The sequence below is a fragment of the Bufo bufo genome, chromosome 8 (genome assembly GCF_905171765.1).
Source record: "Bufo bufo chromosome 8, aBufBuf1.1, whole genome shotgun sequence".
Classification (NCBI taxonomy): Eukaryota; Metazoa; Chordata; class Amphibia; order Anura; family Bufonidae; genus Bufo; species Bufo bufo.
The window spans coordinates 209,059,019-209,083,018 of record NC_053396.1 but is presented as its reverse complement, the minus strand read 5'-3'; the positions used below and the strand labels follow the sequence as shown (position 1 = coordinate 209,083,018).

The following is a 24,000-nucleotide window of genomic DNA, read 5'->3' as shown; positions in this document are numbered from 1 at the left end:
ATCTGATATCGTTCAATGGATCATCAATGTAAATTACTGGATAACCCCTTTATATTGTTTGTCTCACTGCAAGTGCTTTATTCACATCTATACTGCTCAGTACTTCTCTATAATATCTTATATGGAGATAAGAAGCAAAATCTGCTGTCTCTATGTGTAGTCTATCAGCAGACTTAATTACAGCTCGTCTACAACCACCAGCTCAGGAAGAACTAATAATTGGAGAGATAGTACACCGATTGGAAAACTGGCGGATACAAGTCATGTGATGGTCGGATAAAGTGTTATTTCTCATGTACACACACACATGGCCGCTTATTCTGGGAAGATATCTGAAAGCGTAGTTTTGCTGTGATGAAATGAAATGTCTCTACGGTCTTTTCTATCTGCCTCCCATGCTGGGTTTTGAACTTGTAGTTGACTTCTTCCTCACTAATTCTGTACACAATGCCTGCACGCGCCGGCCTACAGTATCCTGCCACATACAGACACCACATCTCCACCCCAGCTGGCTCTGAAAGGCCCGTTTCCTTAGAAGCTCAGCCAGATGACCCCCCATTCAAGTCTCTCTACTGTACAGTCTTGTGTCCAGACCTGGCGCCTTTCACTGACTCCTCTGGAAATGTCTTAGGGGCGGCCAATGTCCTTTCCAACTGGCACCTATCAGGGGTGAACTAAATAAAAAATGACCAAACCTGTTATTTAGAAGACCTGAAAAGCACCCAGAATACCGGAAAACACTCGAAGTAGGAAATCTCCTAGACCCGAGAGAAGGCAGGCATAGATGAGACTTATACTCACCTCTCCCCCTCACTGCGCTCCACTCCTGGGCACCGCTGGCTGCAGACAACATCCTGACTCTGCCCCCGGCACGGAGAGCACAAGAGGGGAGAGGTGAGTATTATCTGTATGCTTGGTCTGGGCTTTGTATAAATGGTTGTCTGAACTGGGGTTCCTGTATAGATAGAGGTCTGGGCAGTCTGCTCTAGTCTGTGCTTAAATGGGTGGTATGTTTGTTGTTTGAGTAAGGGTGTGTGTGGAGTAGGGGGGTTTCTATATATATGGGGGACTAGTGTGAGGTGCAGATAGGGGGTTATATAAATAGGGGGTCTCAGCTGTGATCTGTAACCATGAGGGTGTTTATTCTTGGGAATGTATAAATTGAGGTCTGCTCTGGAGTCAGTATAGATGGAGGTATGGGCTGTGATCTGTAATAATGAGGATCTGGTCTCGGGTCTATGTAAATGGGGGTCTACTCTGGAGTCTGTATAGATGGGGTATGTATATATAAGGGTCCAATTTTGAGAATGTATAAATGGGGGCCTGCTCTAGAGTCTGCATAAATGGGGGGGGGGGGGGGGGGGGGGTGATGTCTATATAAATTAGGTTATGTTCTGGAGTTGGGGATCTGAGGTCTGTGTAAATGGGGGGATCTGGTAATGGATGTGTATAGATGGGGGCCTAGTGTCTGTTCTGGGTTTGTATAAACGTGTGAGTCTGGTCTGGGGTCTGGTCTGGGGTCTGGTCTGGGGTCTGGTCTGGGGTCTGGTCTGGGGTCTGTATAGATATATGTCTGGGCTGTAATCTGTAATGATGAGGTTCTGGTCTTGGCTCTGTATAAATAGGAGTCTGTATAAATGGGGGGGTCTGGTCTGATGTCTGTATAGATGAGGGTCTGGAGTCTGTATAAATGGGGGGTCTGATCTCATGTCTGTATAAACAGGGGTTCTGTCTTGGGGTCTGCATGAGTGGGGTCTGGTCTGGGGTTTGTATAATTGGAGCATCAGGTCTGGAGTCGGAATAAATGCGGTGGGTCTGATCTGGAGTCTATATTGTTTGGGGAGTCTGGTCTATGGTCTGTATTAGTTTAAAGGGTCAAATTTGAACTATTTGTGATTCAAGTGGCGGCGTGTCCTCTTTAAATAATCAACCTTATCCTAGAAATCAGTGAGAAGCAGCTTTCTCTCCAATGCCAGGTTTCAAGCAATAAAAATAAGTGCAGATGAGCGCCCCTCTACTGGTGAACTTTGTGCATTACCTCTTGTCACTGAAACTAATTAAAATAATGTGATTAGTTATTTCTATGGTGAATGAGCTTTGAGAAAAATCTGCTCCTTCTTTGTAGAATTATTGAGGTGCAGCGCCCTCTTGTGGTGCGAACTTATAACATAGAAATCAGAGTAAAGGCTCCCCCTTGTGGTGAAATGTTATATAAATTGGAATAATTTAGAGCTGGTTCATTGTGTACTATACTGAGTAGCATTTTTGTCTGTATTCAAGTTGCGCATCTTTTTTTAAGGTGCATTATAGAAATCCATGAGAAGGAGCTCCCTCTTGTGGTGGATTTTGATAACCTATTAATTACTCAAGTACTTAGGAGATGCTCCCTCTAGTTATCATGTACTCATATAAAAGAAAGCCATCAGAAAAGGCTCCCCCTTAGAAGTGTTGAATTTCATTCATATAATCAGGTTAAACTTTTGACATTGTTACTCTGTGATAACGAGATTGTCAGTATTGCAAAGTGTTCAATGAAAAGCTTATTGAATAGGAAAGTAAGGAGCGCCCTCTTGTGGGAGAATTTGATAGTATATTAAAGTTAGAAAATACCTAAGGAAGCATTCCCTCTGGTGAATTATCTTACCTTAGTCACATTACTGAAATCAGTAAGAAGCTCCCTCTTGTGGTAGATTAAAATAATATTTTCTAGTTAGAAAGTAACAATGGAGCTCCCTCTAGTGTTGGATTTTGATATATACAGGTTAGAAAATAAGGGGTCATCAGCATCTGATCGGCCGAGGTCCGACACCCGGAACCCCCGCCGATCAGCTGTTTGATAAGGCAGCGGCGCTGGCAGTAGTGCCGCGGCCTTCTTGTTGTTTACTGCAGGCCCAGTGACGTCACAACTAATTGAGCTCAGCTCCGTCCAGGCCATTGATACTAGTCGTGACGTCACTGGGCCTGCGGTAAACAGCGAGAAGGCTGCGGCACTACTGCCAGCGCCGCTGCCTTATCAAACAGCTGATCGGCGGGGGTCCCGGGTGTCGGACGTCAGTGTTTGGTCAGTGATTTCCATCAGTGATTGTGAGCTAAAACCAGACATAAGATAGGGAAGGGAAAGATCTGCACCTGTTCTTGTGTTTACTGCCGCGCCTGCTTTTGGCTCAAAATCACTGATGGAAATCACTGACCGAACACTGATGAGTGAATGAGGCATAAGACAGAGGTTGCAGCACTTGGTGGAGCACTGCAGACCCTTCCAACGGCTGATCAATGAGGGTCCTGGGATTTTTACCCCAACAATCAATGAGAAGAAGCTCCCTCTTGTGGTCAATTAAAATAAAATATTCAAGTTAGAAAATAATGGAGGAGCTCCCTCTAGTGTTGAATTTTGCAAAAAATTATTCAGGTTAAGAAATAGATAAGGAGGGGCTCCCTCTTGTGGTGGTTTATGTTAATTCAGTCAGTTTCTATAAATCAAGAAAAGCAAATGATGAAAAGCCCTACTTGTGATGGATTTTTGATAACACATTCAAGTTTTAAAACTATTTAATGAACCACTCCCTCTTGTGGGAAATTATGTTCATTATTAACAATAGAGTAATGAGCGAGCACTCATACACTTGGCAACCAGATTGACATGTGCAGAAAATATTTATTAAATCCCCATAAAATACAAGTAATAAAATTTATAAGAACAATGTAGCAATAATATACAACATTACAGTCACATATATTGTGGTAGATATGATCGACACTATATTCGATAAAAGTATATTCGATAAAATATTCAATACCACTCAATAATATATATCACACCAGAAACTTCAAGTATTGTCCAGATCTTATATATGCTGTTATTTTGGGAAAGAGGGGGTATTATCTTCTAGCGCTCTATCCCAATTTGGGAAACTGAATGTCACTGAAAATGCTGTAGGTGTATTCACTGGGAGCGCAACATGTTCATAAAGTGTCCACAGGAATCCTGATAATGTGAAAAGTCTCTTATAGCTGATCCTTTTAAGCTCGATATGAGCTTTGGATTGGAGAAAACTTTAAATCGATGTTTGGCTTACCGTCTAGCGTCTGCTGTCTCCCTATTGCTTCAATGGAGCTTTAAATATTTGCCGGCTTATTCAGTCGCTCCATACAGCAAGCTGGTTTAGATTTCGCGGGAGTTCCAAAGATCGCAGGAGTTGCCACTCTGTTCCGCAATTTCCTTTGGTGCAGCTTTCGACGATAAGAATAGTTAATCCTTTACTGTAGAGATTTTTTTGAACATATTGCGCTCCCAGTGAATACACCTAGAACATTTTCAGTGACATTCAGTTTCCCAAATTGGGATAGAGCGCTAGAAGATAATACCCCCTCTTCCCAAATAACAGCATATATGAGATCTGGACAATACTTGAAGTTTCTGGTGTGATATATATTATTGCGTGGTATCGAATATTTTATCGAATATACTTTTATCGAATATAGTATCGATTATATCTACCACAATATATGTGACTGTAATGTTGTATATTATTGCTACATTGTTCTTATAAATTTTATTACTTGCATTTTATGGGGATTTAATAAATATTTTCTGCACATGTCAATCTGGTTGCCAAGTGTATGAGTGCTCGCTCATTATTCTATTGTTACATTTGCCTTTTAAGAGAGTGTGGGGGGATTCCCTCTACAGGGAGTGCAGAATTATTAGGCAAGTTGTATTTTTGAGGATTAATTTTATTATTGAACAACAACCATGTTCTCAATGAACCCAAAAAACTCACTAATATCAAAGCTGAATATTTTTGGAAGTAGTTTTTAGTTTGTTTTTAGTTTTAGCTATTTTAGGGGGATATCTGTGTGTGCAGGTGACTATTACTGTGCATAATTATTAGGCAACTTAACAAAAAACAAATATATACCCATTTCAATTATTTATTTTTACCAGTGAAACCAATATAACATCTCAACATTCACAAATATACATTTCTGACATTCAAAAACAAAACAAAAACAAATCAGTGACCAATATAGCCACCTTTCTTTGCAAGGACACTCAAAAGCCTGCCATCCATGGATTCTGTCAGTGTTTTGATCTGTTCACCATCAACATTGCGTGCAGCAGCAACCACAGCCTCCCAGACACTGTTCAGAGAGGTGTACTGTTTTCCCTCCTTGTAAATCTCACATTTGATGATGGACCACAGGTTCTCAATGGGGTTCAGATCAGGTGTACAAGGAGGCCATGTCATTAGATTTTCTTCTTTTATACCCTTTCTTGCCAGCCACGCTGTGGAGTACTTGGACGCGTGTGATGGAGCATTGTCCTGCATGAAAATCATGTTTTTCTTGAAGGATGCAGACTTCTTCCTGTACCACTGCTTGAAGAAGGTGTCTTCCAGAAACTGGCAGTAGGACTGGGAGTTGAGCTTGACTCCATCCTCAACCCGAAAAGGCCCCACAAGCTCATCTTTGATGATACCAGCCCAAACCAGTACTCCACCTCCACCTTGCTGGCGTCTGAGTCGGACTGGAGCTCTCTGCCCTTTACCAATCCAGCCACGGGCCCATCCATCTGGCCCATCAAGACTCACTCTCATTTCATCAGTCCATAAAACCTTAGAAAAATCAGTCTTGAGATATTTCTTGGCCCAGTCTTGACGTTTCAGCTTGTGTGTCTTGTTCAGTGGTGGTCGTCTTTCAGCCTTTCTTACCTTGGCCATGTCTCTGAGTATTGCACACCTTGTGCTTTTGGGCACTCCAGTGATGTTGCAGCTCTGAAATATGGCCAAACTGGTGGCAAGTGGCATCTTGGCAGCTGCACGCTTGACTTTTCTCAGTTCATGGGCAGTTATTTTGCGCCTTGGTTTTTCCACACGCTTCTTGCGACCCTGTTGACTATTTTGAATGAAACGCTTGATTGTTCGATGATCACGCTTCAGAAGCTTTGCAATTTTAAGAGTGCTGCATCCCTCTGCAAGATATCTCACTATTTTTGACTTTTCTGAGCCTGTCAAGTCCTTCTTTTGACCCATTTTGCCAAAGGAAAGGAAGTTGCCTAATAATTATACACACCTGATATAGGGTGTTGATGTCATTAGACCACACCCCTTCTCATTACAGAGATGCACATCACCTAATATGCTTAATTGGTAGTAGGCTTTCGAGCCTATACAGCTTGGAGTAAGACAACATGCATAAAGAGGATGATGTGGTCAAAATACTCATTTGCCTAATAATTCTGCACGCAGTGTATATGAGCTTGCAGCACCATACCTTAACTACTTGCTAGTGAGCCACCACAACTTACCACTATGTTCATTATTCCCATTATAACATAGTAACATAGTACATAAGGCCGAAAAAAGACATTTGTCCATCCAGTTCGGCCTGTCATCCTCAATGAGAAGAAGCTCCCTCATGTGGCACATAGCAATATTAAAATCATAAAAAAATAAAATTAAAAGCAGTTAGGAGCGCCCTCTTGTGGTGGATTTTATTTATATATTCATGAAAAAAAAAAAAAAAATAGGAGGAGCTCCTTCTTGTGGTGGATTTCAATGATATATTAATGCTAAAAAATAGGAGGAGCGCCCTCTTGTGGTGGATTTTAAGAATTTACTCCCAAAAGAGAAGCAAATGATGATGAGTGGTAAATTTTAATAACACATTCACTTTATGAATGTAGTAATGTAGTAATGTACAAAGTAATTAAAGAGAATACGAGCGCGGATGACATCCTGTTAAGCGATACATATCATAAGGATACCATGAAATAAGCTTGTGTAACCAATCTATAGCTCCATGACGTAATGGATTTGAGAATTTACTCACATCAATGAGAAGATTTTTTATAATATAAGCAGATTAGAAAAATAAAAATAAAATAGGAAGTGCTCCCTCTAGTGCTAGAATTTGAATATACATTCTGGTTTTGTGTAGATTTTAATTATTTACTCATATAACAGAAATGATAAGAATCCCTTCCCCCCTCATGTAGTGGATTCTCAGAACATATTAAAGTATGAGAAAGAGCTCCCTCTTGTGGTAAATTTGAATGCTTCCACATGTATGTATACTTACATTGGTATTCATCACTGTACTGTTACTCCATAAGTCAGAAAGAGCTCCCTCTTGTGGTGGATTTCGATAATATATTCAAGTTAAAAAATAGACAAAGATTAGATACAGATGAGTTTGGTTATTTCCCATTTAAAAACATGCTCTCTCCTGTGGTGGATTTCCATACTCTAAAGTTACAAATATGTAAGGTGAAACACCGTCCTGTGATGGCGTTCGTTAACTGACATTAAAAATCAGAGCGCTGCGATTCCCTTCTGTTATGGAATTTGATAATATATTGAAATTAGAAAGATAAGGTGGAGATGTGTTTTCAGGTAACAGAAATAAGTAAGAAAAGCAATTTTTTCCACATGACTTAAAGGGATTCTGTCACCAGGTTTCACCCCTGTCAGCTAAACATATGCTGATGTTCAGGGCCTCATCAGGATTCCTAATGTGGGCTTCTAAATGTGATCCGTAGCCTTATTTTGCTAAAAAACAGCTTTTACTAACCTGTCACTCAAAGAAATAAGGTGCCCAAGGGGATGTCAAGGGATGCAAGGTGCCGGCCGCACCCACCGCCGTTCGTGCCCAGCGCCGCCTTTCCAGACTTCTGCACCGCCTCCTAATCCTCTGTGCCGCCTCTCGCTCTCCCTCCCTCCCCCCTCCTCCTGCTGTAAGATCTCGCGCGTGCGCACAGGGCTCTGAGAGACTGGCGCCAGAGTGCAGGTCATACAGGGGTTGAGCGAAGTGCCGGCGCATGCGCACTTCGCTGTAAGAAGCCAAATGGAGAAGTCCGCACGGGCGCATCAGGCAGAGCCCTGTGCGCACGCGCGAGATCTTACAGCAGGAGGAGGAGGGGGAGGGAGAGCGAGAAGCGGCACAGAGGATTAGGAGGCGGCGCAGAAGTCTGGAAAGGCGGCGCTGGGCACGAACGGCGGTGGGTGCGGCGGGCACCTTGCATCCCTTGACATCCCCTGACATCCCCTTGGGCACCTTATTTCTTTGAGTGACAGGTTAGTAAAAGCTGTTGTTTTTTTTAGCAAAATAAGGCTACGGATGACATTTAGAAGCCCACATTAGGAATCCTGATGAGGCCCTGAACATCAGCATATGTTAAGCTGACAGGGGTGAAACCTGGTGACAGAATCCCTTTAAGTTTTTTATCTCGCAATAGAAGCCATCTTTAATGGAATGGAATGTGAGTAAATAGAGGGGCCCATTCATTTTTTGTCGTACCATTTTTTCATACTAGGGGCCACTTTTAATTGATTTATTATAAATATACAGTATAAGAGGGAGCACCTCGTTATTTAGCTCCATGCATTATCTAATTCTACCACAAGAGGGAGCTCCTGCTCTTTCAATAATCTCTTTACTATTCTACATTGTGCTTTTCCCAGTCATGGAGTAACAGTATAATAAGTTGTATACTAATGTAGGTATAAGGACAGAAAATACCCGTGTGGATGTGTAAATTATTGCAATTTACCACAAGAGGATGCTTTTCTTCACATTTTAAAATTAGAATTTGTTTTGGGAATCCACCACAGGAGGGGGCATCCTATCATTTCAATTATGTGAGTAAATGAGGAAAACCTATAACAAGAAACCTTTTCTTAACACTTAAAGACAGATGTTGGGTCTTTAAAGATGGTTCTAGAGAGGAGCAAACACCATAGTTGCCAGATGCCTGCTTTTTTTACTCAACAGACACCTTGGGCTAATGTCACCACGGCAACTGAGAGGTAAAAAACCCAGAAGCGCCCACCTCTGGTCCTGAAACGGCTCGCCCATGCGCCAATCGGAGGAGCCGATCATTCGCTACAGGTGGCAGCACTACATTGGAATATATTGAATTTCCATTTAGCAGTGTACCAAAACTGCATCCGGAAACGTGTCCGTGTGGCCGTACCCTAATAAAGAGATTAAAACACAGTCAAGGGCAGATCCGGTGACTTACAGATGATGTCCCCACCGACTTCAGTTCTTCACTTCCCTTTTCTTCTGCATTTGGTTCAGACCATCAGGGGTAGATGTCTTTGGTCAGGGTTGTCAGCCCCCTCTGCCACATAAGAAGACACCAGTACTACTAAAAGGCACATGGTAGATGGGGGACTATTACAGATTTAGAAAATTAGATCCCAAATTTATACAGACCCCAGATCAGCTCCCAGAGTTATACAGGCCACTGTGATCCTGCTGCTACTCCCAATACTGTGCGCTGTGTCCCCCCATGCCCACAAACATTATACGGTCAGAAATAACAGTGCTATACAGATAGTTCCCCCACAGTAGTCATAATACTCCCCAAGATTGCCCCCATTAGTAACAATGTCTACATATTATGCCCAATATTTATAATGCCCCCACAGTCTCCCAGTAGTAATAATTTAACCATAGTGCCCCCAGTATTTATAAAGCCCCTCCTGCAATGCCCACTGTAGTTATAACCCCCCCCCCTTGTAGTGCCCCCTGTATTATAATGACCCCTGTAGTATCAATATATAATGCTCCCCCCATAGTTCCAAAATATAATGCTCCTCTGTCCCCCCATAGTACCAGTATATATATGCCCCGGTAGTGACAGTATATATATAATGCTCCCCCTGTTGTGCCAGTATATATGTAATGCTTCTCTATGCTCCCTGTTGTGCCAGTATATATATAATGCCCCCCCATATTTTGAGTATATAATGCTCCTCCATGCCCCCTGTAGTGCCAGTAGATAATGCTCCCCTCTGTAGTGTCATGTATGTATAATGCTCCCTCACCACTTCCTTGGTGCCCCCAGTAGTGCCAGGTATATACAGTATAATTCTCCCTCACTACTTCCTTGGTGCCCCCAGTAGTGCCAGGTATATACAGTATAATTCTCCCTCACTACTTCCTTGGTGCCCGTAGTAGTGCCAGGTATATACAGTATAATGCTCCCTCACCACCTCCTTGGTACCCCCCAGTAGTGCCAGGTATATACAGTATAATTCTCCCTCACTACTTTCTTGGTGCCCCTAGTAGTGCCAGGTATATACAGTATAATTCTCCCTCACTACTTCCTTGGTGCCCCCAGTAGTGCCAGGTATAAACAGTATAATTCTCCCTCACTACTTCCTTGGTGCCCCCAGTAGTACCAGGTATATACAGTATAATTCTCCCTCACTACTTCCTTGGTGCCCCCAGTAGTGCCAGGTATATACAGTATAATTCTCCCTCACTACTTCCTTGGTGCCCCCAGTAGTGCCAGGTATATACAGTATAATTCTCCCTCAATACTTCCTTGGTGCCCCCAGTAGTGCCAGGTATATACAGTATAATTCTCCCTCACTACTTCCTTGGTGCCCCCAGTAGTACCAGGTATATACAGTATAATTCTCCCTCACTACTTCCTTGGTGCCCCCAGTAGTGCCAGGTATAAACAGTATAATTCTCCCTCACTACTTCCTTGGTGCCCCCAGTAGTGCCAGGTATATACAGTATAATTCTCCCTCACTACTTCCTTGGTGCCCCCAGTAGTGCCAGGTATATACAGTATAATTCTCCCTCACTACCTCCTTGGTGCCCCCAGTAGTGCCAGGTATATACAGTATAATTCTCCCTCACTACTTCCTTGGTGCCCCCAGTAGTACCAGGTATATACAGTATAATTCTCCCTCACTACTTCCTTGGTGCCCCCAGTAGTGCCAGGTATATACAGTATAATTCTCCCTCACTACTTCCTTGGTGCCCCCAGTAGTACCAGGTATATACAGTATAATTCTCCCTCACTACTTCCTTGGTGCCCCCAGTAGTGCCAGGTATATACAGTATAATTCTCCCTCACTACCTCCTTGGTGCCCCCAGTAGTGCCAGGTATATACAGTATAATTCTCCCTCACTACTTCCTTGGTACCCCCCAGTAGTGCTGACATTTAGTATAAAAAAAAAGCACCTCATTCCTGTTCCCCGCCGCCGTCTGTGATGCAGGCCACAGTATGATCTGTGGCTTGTGTTGCCACGTCCCGGAGCAGGTGGTACTGATGACCTTCCTGTGACGGGTCTTGCGCAATGACGTGATCATCTGAGACCTGGCACAGGGTGTTGTGATATCATAGCGACCTCTCGCACTGTTCTACTGCCTAGTGTCCTGATGCTTGTGAGAAGAGCAGACACAAATGTTCCCCTTTATGGGCTAAGAGGTGACACCCTAGGTGTTAATACACAGCATGGGGGTAACTACAGCCAAAGCACCTACTATGGGGCCCAGAGTTTGGTGACTTTCTGCTATATGGTGGGTTTTCTGATGTATGAAGAGGGGGAATTAGGATTACCTTTCAACACCATCCAGTCTGATCTTTTGGACAGGAGACTCGTGAAATTTGGGATATCAGACCAACTGAGAACATAGATTTTTGCAGTACCTGACCAATAGACCTCAATTTGTATGCTAGAGAAAGTCCAAGTTTAGCACTCAGCTGTGTAGCACAGGAGCTCCGCAGGGAACTGATTTCCAGTATAGCAGTGAGCTCTACCAGTTACAGAAGTACTAGGATGACTCAATGATGGTGGGCTGCATCAAAGGGGGTGAGAGTCTGATACAGAAAGGTGGTGGATGAGTTTGTGTGCTTCAAATCGCCTGACCCTCAATGTATCAAAAACTATAGAGATGCGTATTAATGTCGGTTGAGACAAATCTGCTGACATACCACTACTAGTTGATTGTCAGTGTAGTGCTCTGGGGCAGGGGTACTTTAAAGTCTGGACATTTGTGGACATTTAACTATTTCCCCTGTGCAAAGTTATAAACTTTTTACTTTATTTCAATTTAAAGGGTTAACTTGCACTGATCTATACTGTGTAACTGCATTTTATATATATGTTGCGATATATAGCCTGTTCATTTGCACTGTATGTGCGAGGCTCCGTGGAAAGGGTTAATGAATACTGTAAGACTTTTGGGACTTTCTAACTAATAATGAAAAACTGGTAATTTTCCACAGCTTACCACCAAAACCAGACAGACTGACCTTTTGAATGTCTGGTTCAGCTATGTTGTTATGTGTGAAAACCTCTTTTTGTCTGGAAAAACTGCTGTGTCATTGCCATTGAGTATCTTTAAAGCGCTAGAGCAAGTCTATGACAGACGGAAGTTGTAACTTTGTATCTGTTTGTGTTGAGTTTCTCTACTCCACCCCTCCCAACAGAAGGTTCTAGTTCAGCTAGAAACTGTATATATGTTGAGCAGTCAGAGCCCCTAGTGTTCTGCAGTTAGGGTTTAGTGCTTTCCAGGGGGATACTTTGCCAGACTACCTGAATGACCAGAATAAGACACAGAGACGGGGATACTTTACCACAGACACTGGATCACCAGACTTGGACCAGGGTACCAGACTTCTGAGAGAGAGGGACAGCTAGCTCAGGCCCTTTCTCAGCATCAAACCATTCTTCTGCCAGGGAGTAGACTGAAGAAACCAGCCCTATGCCTCATCTGTATTATTTTACACCTGAATTCCTCTAGTGAAGAGGGCGCTCTTCAATATGGATTTCAATATGTGACATTATTAAATTTCCAATATCCTTTTAGATGAGCTCAATGTAGAGAAAACAATTTAATGCTAGAGTTAGCTGTTACAGGCAATGTCTTGAAGGGGCACCATCAGCTACAATGCCCCATAGAATAACCCTGGTTCTGTGCAGTATCATATCTGAGAATTAAAACACAAGTATGAATATGGCCTCTGGATGGACTTTCCTCATATATTGTATTGTTTTTCTTCACATTTTGCCTGAAGTTTGGGGACCGTACTCCCCCCATACCCACCACGTGCAGAGAGATATTTCCATTGCAGCCTTTTCCACAGCATAAAGCATAAGTGACTGCTCAGCAAGGGTCAAACCATTAGGGCCCTCACCAATCCCTTGAATTTGGACCTATGTTCCCCTACTGTATGGAGCAGCAGATGCGCATGGGTGTCCGCCGCTCCACTCAGCTCTATGGGGCTGCCAGAGATACCTGAGTACAAGCGCTCGGTTATCTTGGTCAGTCTCATAGAGTTGGGTGGAGTGGTGGACTCACATGTGTATCACTCCATACAAATGGAGAACAAGGGCCCCCCGTTCTAATGATTGGCAGAGGTCCTAGCGGTTGGACCCCTGCTAATCAGACATTTATTCCCTATGGATAGAGCATAGTGGATAAGTTGTCATGGGATAACACCTTTAAGAAGTGGTTTGGCACTGACCAGGTTAGTATGAGGACCTGTCAGCGGACCAGGATTTGAGAGTGTACTGGGCCCCAAAGATGCAGCAGAAGATAACTTCATCTGAAGTTGACTTTAGAGCCCATCACTTACCACTAAGATCTATAAATTAGGCTCTGTGGACATCTACGTCGTGATTTCCATTGTGATGAATCTGTCACCCGATGGATACCAATAGTGCTCAATGGACGACATTGACTTATGGTGGGTTCTGTTGGGGTTCTCTTGTGCTCTGCGTGTGGTGCTATTCTTCCAATCAATTTACACAGAATCAGTGATGGAGCCTCGGACACAGCTGTGAACAGAGCCGGACCTTGTAGATCTTATTGATGGTAGATCTAGGTGTACAATGAACACGACAAAGATGTTCTGTACATATGGACGGTGTGCCTTTCGAATCATCTCCTCTTCTAGGCCCAAGGAACCCCAATCCATCTGAACTCAATATAGAAAGAAATAATGAAAGGTTCTGTGCTGATCTGTCGCTGATTGAGGTCATATATAACTAGTGTAGTCCTGTTGGGTTAACAATGTTTTCTTGTTCGTCCTCAGGGTGACATTCAACAACTACTTATAGCAAATAACGCTCAGGCAGCTTATGACTACTGTGAACACTACAGTCCAGACTGCGACTCCGCTCTGCTCAACACTCCTCAAGCCCAAGACCCCAACACAAGGCCAGATGTAAGTACGGGGTGTAGAAAGGCAAGGACCCAGTATCCTCTGCCTTCCAGGTATCTCTCTTGCATACACGGGGCTGTCCATACTACAAAAAGTCAAAAATGTGTTCACAAGGGAAAACCTTGAAGATCGCTCTGATTTCCACTCTGCTTCTTTCTTTCGGGGCATTTTTTTAGTCCTCAGCATTGGACTGTGACAAAAGAGTAGAATCAAATAATAGTAGTTTGTATGTTAGGACCGTTCACACCTCGTTGTATGGTTCCATAGGAATATGAAGCCCCAAACATAATCTAATTTATAGGCATACAGTGACATCTATCGACCATTAATTATTTTTTACTGTGTCCCTCTGTGTAGTAAAGTACAGCAGACTACGATTTCTAATACAAGGAAAAATGCAGATGCCTCTCGGCCCACTGTATACTCTTTTGGCATAGCTTGGGTGAATGGAGGTTTATGGATATTTTTAGTTTATGGATACCAGGCACATACGTCAAATGTGAAAGTGTGAACAGGGACTAAGTAATGCTTCAATAACAGTGCACATGTCCACATATTGACAGAAATGCCCCAACTGAGGGCTGTCAGGGTCATATTTGGCCTCTACCCTCTGTCGATCAGGTCACATTACAGTCCACTATGGCCAATGGCCACTTACACTTCAACTCAAATTCATCAATGAATTATCTACAACCTGCCAGACTGACACACATGTTTGTGCAGTCATAAAAGTGGGCAAACTCATAGAGAAAGTTTGAATCTGGTGAGGAAAGTCCTTCAAAAGCCTTCGATTATTATATGGACCAACACTGTGGACATTACATTATAGACAGAGAGATGTGTTACTATCCTTCTTCTTCTTGCCTTCTACCTGTCACCTCAGTCTAGACTCTCCCTTTCAATATTACTCATTGTATATGATCTGTCTTAAGAGATTGAGTAAGATGAGATCCTTGTTGATCTCACTAACACCAGTGGTGGAATGAGGCTGAGACCTTGTCTTACAGCTTCAGAAAGGAGCTGGAAAGCTAAATCAAATTTAGTTGTGATCTGATATTTCCCAAAACTTTCATTTTCACTGGATTTTTTTTGTGGTTTCGTGATATCGTGATTTCAGACAGTTGTGCCACGAAACACATAATCGTGAGCAGACTTGGTCTTCAGGCAGCATTCCAGCACGTCTCAATCTCTATTAACAGTTCCAGAAGGGACTCTTTCTTGTCTTTTTTCCTACGCTTACTACCCTCTCCCTCCTCCCGCCACATGTAGTATGCAGAGGAAGAGGTGGAGTATTATGAATATCCGTACTATTATGACAATAAGGAGGAAGGCACGTCTGCCCCACCTACTGCAAGTGCCCCTGAAGGGGGTGCCGTTGAGCAGGTAACCTGTGGATGTGTCAGTCTGTACATCCTGGTGTCATGTGTCACATCATCCCATCTGGCATGTATAACTGTAGAACTGGAGGCTGCCCAGCCAGGAACGTGGGTCAGGATTACAGAGATGTTCCATCTTATAGCAAGACAAGGGTGCAATAGGTAAAGATGACCAATAATAGGAGCTAACTAGGGTCAATAGATAAAGATGGGCAATAATACGAGCTAATCAGGGGCAAAGGGGCAATTCCCATCCTATCTCTGTAGTGAGTAGAGGCAGATTTGTCTGTTTCACACTTTTATTCTGTTATTTTTGATAGGCCTAGAGCATTATATGTATGATCTCTGTTGTGTTTTGTGTCTATATTTCCCTGTCACTACCTCAGAGTCCTTGGTCATTATTCAGTCATTACTATCTGCATTGTCTGGTTGAAAGAAAGTCACGGACACTTAAAGCTCCCCGTCGGAATACGTTTTTGTGTAATGTCTGTGGCGGCCATTTTGTACCCTTTCTGCTGCCAGGAACCTTGGGGACAGTGGGGACTAGTAACTCTTTTTTTTTTCTAAAATGATTTTTATTAAGGAGCCTAAAGGACTCACTAAATTATTACGATAGAAAACTCCAGTATTCCCGGGTGTCTTTCATTAAGTGACTCTTACGTTGGAAGGGAACAAGTCATGTTGGACATGGTGTCCGATCTGCAGGCAGCTTAGTATAGAGCAAGAGGAACTTAGCAGATTGATATATACTGTAGTTTTGTGGGAAAAGATTCAGTGTAACTTGTATTTTATTCATTTAACTCTCTACTCATTCTGGTCTTAGGAGTCCAGTAGGCGGTCCTGTGGACACTTACGAACCAGAATGTGCAGAGATTTAAATAGATAAAGTACTAGTTCTACCGGACCTTTTCCCAGAAAGCAATATGTTCATCTTCTCAGCTTCTTCTGCTCTATAATATGATGCCAGTGGAGTAAACATAATTTTCTTGGTGACAAGTTCCCATAAACCCTTTATATTACAATAAAATCTAACTATTTTACAATATAACTATTTTACAATAGTTATTATATAAGTATAATATATATATACTATATATATATATTACTATTATTTTTTTATTACTTTCATCTTGTCCTGATCCTGTATCTGTATGTACCGTTCTCCCTCATGTATTCTCATTGTATGTGCACAGTTCCTCAAGTAATTGCTTGCTTTTACATTCATTATCTGTATTATGTTTAGTTTGTCTCCTCTTTTAGTGTATTTTATGTCATTTTGGTTATATTCTATGGCATGCATCCTATTTTTCTTAATTGTTGCTCCTCGTGAAATGATTTGGGGTTCAATTTACTTATATCAGGGCCACATGAGTTTTCTTTCTTTTTATTTTTTATAAATTACTTCTTTTCACATGCTGTGGTTATTAGGATTCTGAAACCTGAAATTCCTATACTGTCCAAAGTTCACAAATTTTGAAACTGGACCAGTTGTTTTGTAAGTAAATTGAGCCCGGATTTTCTCTCCTGTATTAGTCTGTGTTTTTTTCTCATGTTAGCTCTAGTTTTCTTTCTGTAGAGATTATTTCCTCCTTGAGGATGCAGAATCCATGATTGTGTATTTAGAAGCCAGGACATTGTCTCCTCCACTGATTTGATGTTAGGACAGTTCTTTGTAGAAAAAGTCTGGATGGAACAGAGTACTCCCCTTACTTTTCCTTGCTGGGCGACACCTACAGTAGTTCCTGCATCCATTGACCATCGTCTGTTCATCACATGTTTTATTCATGTTTCTTTCTCTCTCTTTTTCTCCAATCCATTTTTTGTCTGTGTCCCACGTGTTCTTCATTGTCACTACCTGCCCTGAAAACCCCATGTCCTCCTCCCTATTTACCTGTCATGGCCACTGGCAGAAAAACAAAGCCAAAGCCAAAAATCACAAGCCACCAGCCAAGTCGAAGTCAAAGGTGCCTCCTCCTCCTCCTGCAAAGAGTACTGGCAAAGCGAAAAATGGTGTTGTAGGCAAGGCCCCCACCAAGCGAAACACCCCCACCAAGCAAAACACCCCCACCAAGCGAAACACCCCCAACAAGAAAAACACCCCCAACAAGAAAAACACCCCCAACAAGAAAAACACCCCCGCCAAGCGAAACACCCCAGTGAAAAATTCTGTGAGCAAAGCTCAGCCCAAGAAAAAATTCGCCGCCGCCAAGAGGAGGAACGTGGGGAATAGTTACCAGCAGGTAGAGCAAAAACAAAGTATGCAGATCCCAGGGGCGTGATCTGACATACATGACACCCGCCTCCCCCCACAGTTACCCCATGATCCTTTCTTTCCGAGGATATGGGCATTCTACATGGAGATGTTGATGATGTTTGTTTGTCCTCGTTTTGCATCGTGTTACTTGTGTTACATCGTGTTACTTCATTCTCTGCCTATTGCTCCAAGCTTGGGGTTCATTCATTGTTGTCTATGCAAAACAAGAGACCTCTGATACTTAACAGAACAACGGCACAAACCCCCTCTAATTTACAGATTGGCACAAACATAGCAAAGAAGAAATTCATACAATTGATATTGGTTATTGACCTCTGTAAATCTGCATTTCATCATCGAGGTTGGATTGTTCTGTTCCTTCAGGGCTCTCATTTTTTGCAATTTGTGTAACTGTTCTGTTACAATAAATAAATGAATGAAATTAATCCCACTCCCCCATTCATGGATGGGAGGACATCATCTGAATAGATTTACGATGGGATTTATTATCAACTGCTCAGCTCACCTCTCACAGCGGGATGATAATGCCTCATCTGTGTAAATCTACAGTATGATGGGGAAGAGACTTTGTTCTCCTCAAGTTTGAGGAGTAAATTGATAACAAACTAATGCTTGCAATTTTTATTTTCTTCCCTTCTATCCCTTGATCTTTTCCCCCTATTTTGACTTGTTTCTTCCATATTCCACTTCCTCTATTTCTTTTCTTGCTATTTCTCCATGCTTTGCTATTTTTTCATCTTTCAATTCCTTACTTGCTATGGTTATAAAGGACCCTGCCCAGATCACTGAACCTGTCTTGACCCCTGAGCCCGTCGTGCTAGAACAGAGCCCAGATTATACTGTATCACCAAATGAGGAAGATGTTTATGAGGTTTGGGAGGAAGAACCAACTCAAGAAGTTCCACCCAATCCACAGGTAACCTCTGGTTCCTCTATCGGGCACTGATGGATTAAAAAAAAAAGAATCAAATGGTCTAGGACCCCTTCTTATACAGAGTTCTGAACCATAATCATAAAATTAAATCTGTGACCACCCATACCCATCCAATGGGATTCTCCATTTTCCCTCCATACATTTGATACATATACCTAATTGCACTCTCATGCAATGCTCTGGTTCTTTTCATTTCACTTTTACCTATAGTTCCTTTCCTTATCTGTATTCTCACCTTATTTGCCCCTCCAAAAGGAAAAGGAAAATGCTCCTTCTACAGATGACAAGGGTAGTGATTCCTTCATAGAGGAATATGTGACCGGTGAGGAGGAAAATCCAACTGTCGGGCTGGACTATGAGTATGTGTACAAGGATTATCATGAGGGTTCGGAGAGTACACACCTGGGTCCAGTCCTCTCTGCAGAGACTCCTGAGAGTGGAGGTGTAAGTCTCACGTAACCAAGTCAATTTCGCATGAGGACATTCCGTCCTTCAATGTCTTCTATTCGACTCTGAGTGCAAATCAAAATTCTTCCCTCCATCTCTGGTCCTTTTGATGTTCGTTCGTCATGTCTTGATTCCTTTGTCTTGTTCGTCTCTATTACCCAATTGTTCGGTCACTGATGCTCATTCTTCTTGTCAATCCTTCGTGTGATTTTTTTCTTCTTGTGGAAACGTTCTACGACGTTGACCACTTCTACCATGTCGTATGTGTTTTCTTCACCTTCTCGATGTATGTCAGGGTCTTCTCCGGACTTCACCCCTCTCCTTGTGTCATCTATCTGTTGTCATTTGCTTTATCTCTACTTATCCTTATTGCTCACATAGATTATGATGTCGCAGTGACATCATGTTCTATTATGTGAAGTCAGAATGGGCGTAATCCAAGACGTCTACGGGATTCTTTCTGACTCTCGCTTATGGCATCATAGAATTCCCAACATGCCCTGGAATTTTATGATATGACAGTAGTGTATACCGTGTCTTGAACATTGCAGCTTGCATTATGTAGTCAGCTTTCACTACTGCAGCCCTATATTACTAGGGTCACTGTGTGTGGTGATATCATATGTCAAACCTTCACATATGAGCTTCGTTATCTGCATACCTTTATGCTTTAAAATAATATGACAAGGAAGTTGAATTTTAATGAGTACTTAAATCTTAAAATTATATTCTTCTATATATTTAGATACTATGCATGAAATATTCATTGTTCATAAAAGATGTTCCTCTATTAGATGTATTTGCATTAGTATACAACCTAAGAGAGGTCTTCGAAGTCTGACTGATACTAAATAACTGTGTCTTTGTGGTTATATATCTGCCACCCACAGGCTATCAGTGGTCCCCGTGGGCTGAAAGGAGAAAAAGGTGATCCAGCTCACTTGGAATCGGTAAGTAGATTCAGGGAGCACATTATACAAATGTTTTTGATTTTGTATCCGAGCCCCTGAGCTTCTAATGGCAACTACCTAATACTTTAATACTCCATTGTAAAGTTAATGCTTGCCTATTCAATTAGTTCTCTGTGTGTCAACTGATCCTGTCCTCCACACAGTGCAAAATTAGATCAAACATTTATTGGTATATACCAGAAATCATAAGCTGGAACATTCGCATTAGTCACTAACATATATCCATTTTTTCCTTCATTGTAGCAGACATACAGTACAGTATTTGTAAAGGCAGTCACAGGAAGTTCAGCCACATTGGTTCTCATTTTTGAATTCATCTCAAGTGTTCAATCTTCCTGCAGCGCCTCTACAGGCAAAACTAAACATTACACAGTGCACTTGTGAATTTATAAGTTGTCTGTCTAGTGCAGGGCCAGTCAGGGCCTCCAGAGCGAGAGACACTTTTTGTAAGCAATCTCCTCTCTGGCTAAAACTAGAGGATCCTTAACAGATAGGCCCTCTCTATTAAACACAAATTCCCTTCCCTTGCCAAATCCCAAGGCTTGTTGAAAAGTCAAATCTTGATTCATAGCGGGCCACTTCCAATAGGTAGCACTGGTGAGATGGTTCGCTTTCTTTTGAGATACCTCTTTGCATATTTGTTTTCTATAGGGCATTGCCAATAAGACTCACCATACCATGGAGTACTTCCAGTAAGTCTCCATAAAGGACTGGTCTCTTTTAAGAGATTTGGCACCCTGCCTCAGTAACCTCAAATTCCCTAATACCGCTAGATTACATGAACATGGGTTTTCTAAATTGGGAAACCCCTTTAATAATACAGAGAAGCGCAGTTGGCTTTCTTTCACCCAGGCCAAAGATTCAGTTTGTTGCCTTTGCCAAGGCTTGTTTCCTGGAGATCCGATACCTGGGACACATGTCCTGCCCGCCCCCTGCTTATACTCCTGATAGTACAGGCTGAAAAAATGACAATTTGTCCCCCAGCAAATAATATGGTTACACCTATGTGTGCAAGTAAATAAATCATTACCAATCCTTGGTGCTCCTCTGATGTCAACTTTACTAATATATGGCCAATTTTCATTGTGGTAATTTTGGTAAATTGCTGATAATGATATGATCATGACATGCTTTTTTTCTTTTCCAGGGTATGGTAGTCGAAGGTCCACCAGGGCCTGAAGGACCCGCAGTATGTATAATATTCTTATTTTCAAAGCTGTCTACACACCTGCTAAATAGCATATGTGTTCAATGATGTTATTGTGTTCATCATTTTCACACCCAAGAGTCCTTACAGAAAAGGGAAAGGTCAGGCCATCAAAGAAGACTACACAGAAAAAACAAACATCAGTTTTGTTCATCTTTTTATTGCTATGAGTGAAAAAAAAAAACAACAATATAAAAAGGCATACAGGAAAAAAGCTAAAGAAGAAAAAAATAATGATAAATAATAATAAAACTAATCTAATAAAGTTTACTGATGTATTTTGTGTTGTAATCTGCACATTTATTGACTTTTTCATTTATTAAAAAAAAAGGGTCAGACTGGTCCCCCTGGAATACATGGCCACCCTGGACCTGTTGGTGACCCCGGAGAAAGGGTATGAAGATCCAAAAGAGGTTCCCAATAAATGTGATGCATTTATTACACCTAACAGTATATAAACTATTTTATTTTAAAATTTTAGGGTCCCCCAGGCAGAGCTGGTCTATCAGGAGCCAATGGATTGCCAGGACAGCCCGGTAGCTCTGTTATGCTTCCTGTAAGTTTTCATTACTTTTGTGTAGAGTAGAAAATTTGCAATTTTGAAGTTAAGAATATGATGCCAGCCAAAGTGGAAAGTACAAAATGGCTTACTATTTCTGTCTTATTTTAAATATATTTGTAAAACGGTTTTTCTCAGCAGCTTAAAATGTGATCAATTACCCAAGCACATTTTGTGAAGAATATGAACATTTTGCTTGAGCATGAAAAATTCTGTTATTGATAAAAAAATATTCTGTTACCACAATATGTCATAAGTTCTAAATTTTCTGTCATAGTTCCGTTTTGGGGCTGGTGGTGGTGACAAGGGGCCGGTAGTTGCTGCACAGGAAGCTCAAGCAGCAGCCATTTTGCAGCAGGCCAGGGTAAGACTTATCCAATTCAAGATCAAATTTGTGAATTTTCTGAAAGTTGCCGTATGGAATGAACTAATTACATGTTGTTTTTGCAGTTGGCTTTGCGTGGGCCTCCTGGACCAATGGGTTACACTGGACGATCTGGACCCTTGGTAAGTTATGACATGGAATTTATATATGGTTGTGGCGGAAATAACCTCGCCACTGGGTTTTGGAGGGGCCTGTTTTTCCTCAAGATTATGGCCCATATACTAAAACTTTGAAGGAGAAGGTAGACCGGCCGCACAGCCTAAATCTGTAGAACTGTTTTGGGTAGGAAAGCCATGCTTGCGGTCGGTCAAATGTGACTTCCATGGAATTCTGGAACCCCTGCTCGGATCTGGGTGATTTCTAGATATGTTGTTCACCCAGATCAGAGCTATCCAGGGATATATAATTTATGGGGATATGTGGGGCTTTGGGGTGTTTTCTGTGTTTTGGGGAAAAATTTGTGTTTTCTGCCTGTGAGTGATTTAGTTAGCTCATTGTGTTTGGTAATTGTATCACAGGCAGAGCCCATTGTGTTTGGTAATTGTATCACAGACAGAGCCCATTGTGTTTGTTAATTGTATCACAGGCAGAGCCCATTGTGTTTGTTAATTGTATCACAGACAGGGGGGGGGGGTGTACAATTGCTGGGAGTGTTTCCATACTGTAGTGTAAATGCATGTGATTGGCTAATGTAAAAACTGTCTCAGTCTTCCACAAGGTCCCCAGGGGAGTGTCCCTTGCTGGAAGACCTGCATAAAAGGCTGACATGTAGAGTTAAAGAGTTCCTGTTTTACCCTCAACATAGAGCCTCGTCTCATGTGTGTGGGGAAAAGGCTGCATCTACACTCGGGAATCTATACGCTGTATACTCCCCTGGCTATAATCCCTGAGCTCTTTTGAGAGCTTGTTCCTGCCTCGCTCTCTGAAGGAAGAGCTGTTCACCCACTGGAACCTGGAAGCCATGTCGTAGGTCCAGGGTGGGTAGAAGACGTCGAGATCCCAACCAAGCTGCGGCAGTTTGTGGAGTCGGCAGTGCTTACGGTGTCAAGTGGAGTGCTTGGAGCCCTCGGGAAGCACTAGGAGCATCCATCAATGGAGGTACCCAGTTGGGGTGCCAGGAGATCCGTTACAGTGGTGGCAGCAGTGGGATAGCATCCTAGTGCAAGGAGAAGCAGCTCGGAGACACCGTTCGTGAATTTACAAAATTTAAGACAACTCTTGTCCCCGTACAGTGCCCCTGGCTACAGCAGTATGGAACCAGTTTGTAACCAAACAGCGTCACTATACGAGGAGGAGGACCTGATCGATCGGGATACAGTCCAGAAAGGCATCTGGTATGAGGCCTTGGAGGGCGTACACTGTCGGCGGGGCGAGAGACTCCCCAGCGAGGACCAGCGTTGGCAGACATTACTGGCCCCACGGATGCCCCTCCTGGGTGAAGGAGCTCGAGCTCCGGGTGCGACAGGAGCTGTGGCTAGAGAATGCCCACCAGGCGCTCTGGTGGTATACCGCTCCGCATACACCCTGGAAGGCGGAGCACGACAACCCGGATTGGATTGGCCTTCAACATAAAATGAGTGCACAATCCCTTTAAAAATTTATAATAATTTGCCAGTAATTCAGTATGACCATAGAAGACTGGACTTTCACTAGGTAGAACTTCTTGACTTGGACAAATATCATTAAAAAACCCAAACTGGCCATACACATAAGATTAGTATCAGCCAGAACTCAGGTGATCAGTTGTTCGTCGGATTGTTAGTATGAATGATGAAACCAGTGGCGTAGCTAGAAATGACTGCGCCCCACTGCAAATTTTTGAATGCTCTCTCAGACCAGGCATGGCAGCTGTTCCATCCGTTTTCTACAC

At 42.5% G+C, this 24,000-nt stretch overlaps 1 protein-coding gene across 1 annotated transcript in view; it reads left to right on the top strand.

Moving 5' to 3' along the window:
* Nucleotides 1-24,000, top strand: part of COL11A2 (collagen type XI alpha 2 chain) — a 95,557-nt gene that overhangs the window by 28,421 nt on the left and 43,136 nt on the right. Inside the window, exons 5-14 of the mRNA XM_040406424.1 lie at nt 13,848-13,979; nt 15,246-15,359; nt 18,397-18,543; nt 18,817-19,005; nt 19,899-19,958; nt 21,127-21,168; nt 21,518-21,580; nt 21,668-21,742; nt 22,023-22,109; nt 22,196-22,252. Coding sequence (XP_040262358.1) covers nt 13,848-13,979; nt 15,246-15,359; nt 18,397-18,543; nt 18,817-19,005; nt 19,899-19,958; nt 21,127-21,168; nt 21,518-21,580; nt 21,668-21,742; nt 22,023-22,109; nt 22,196-22,252 — 966 coding nt within the window. The remainder of the gene's footprint in view (nt 1-13,847; nt 13,980-15,245; nt 15,360-18,396; nt 18,544-18,816; nt 19,006-19,898; nt 19,959-21,126; nt 21,169-21,517; nt 21,581-21,667; nt 21,743-22,022; nt 22,110-22,195; nt 22,253-24,000) is intronic.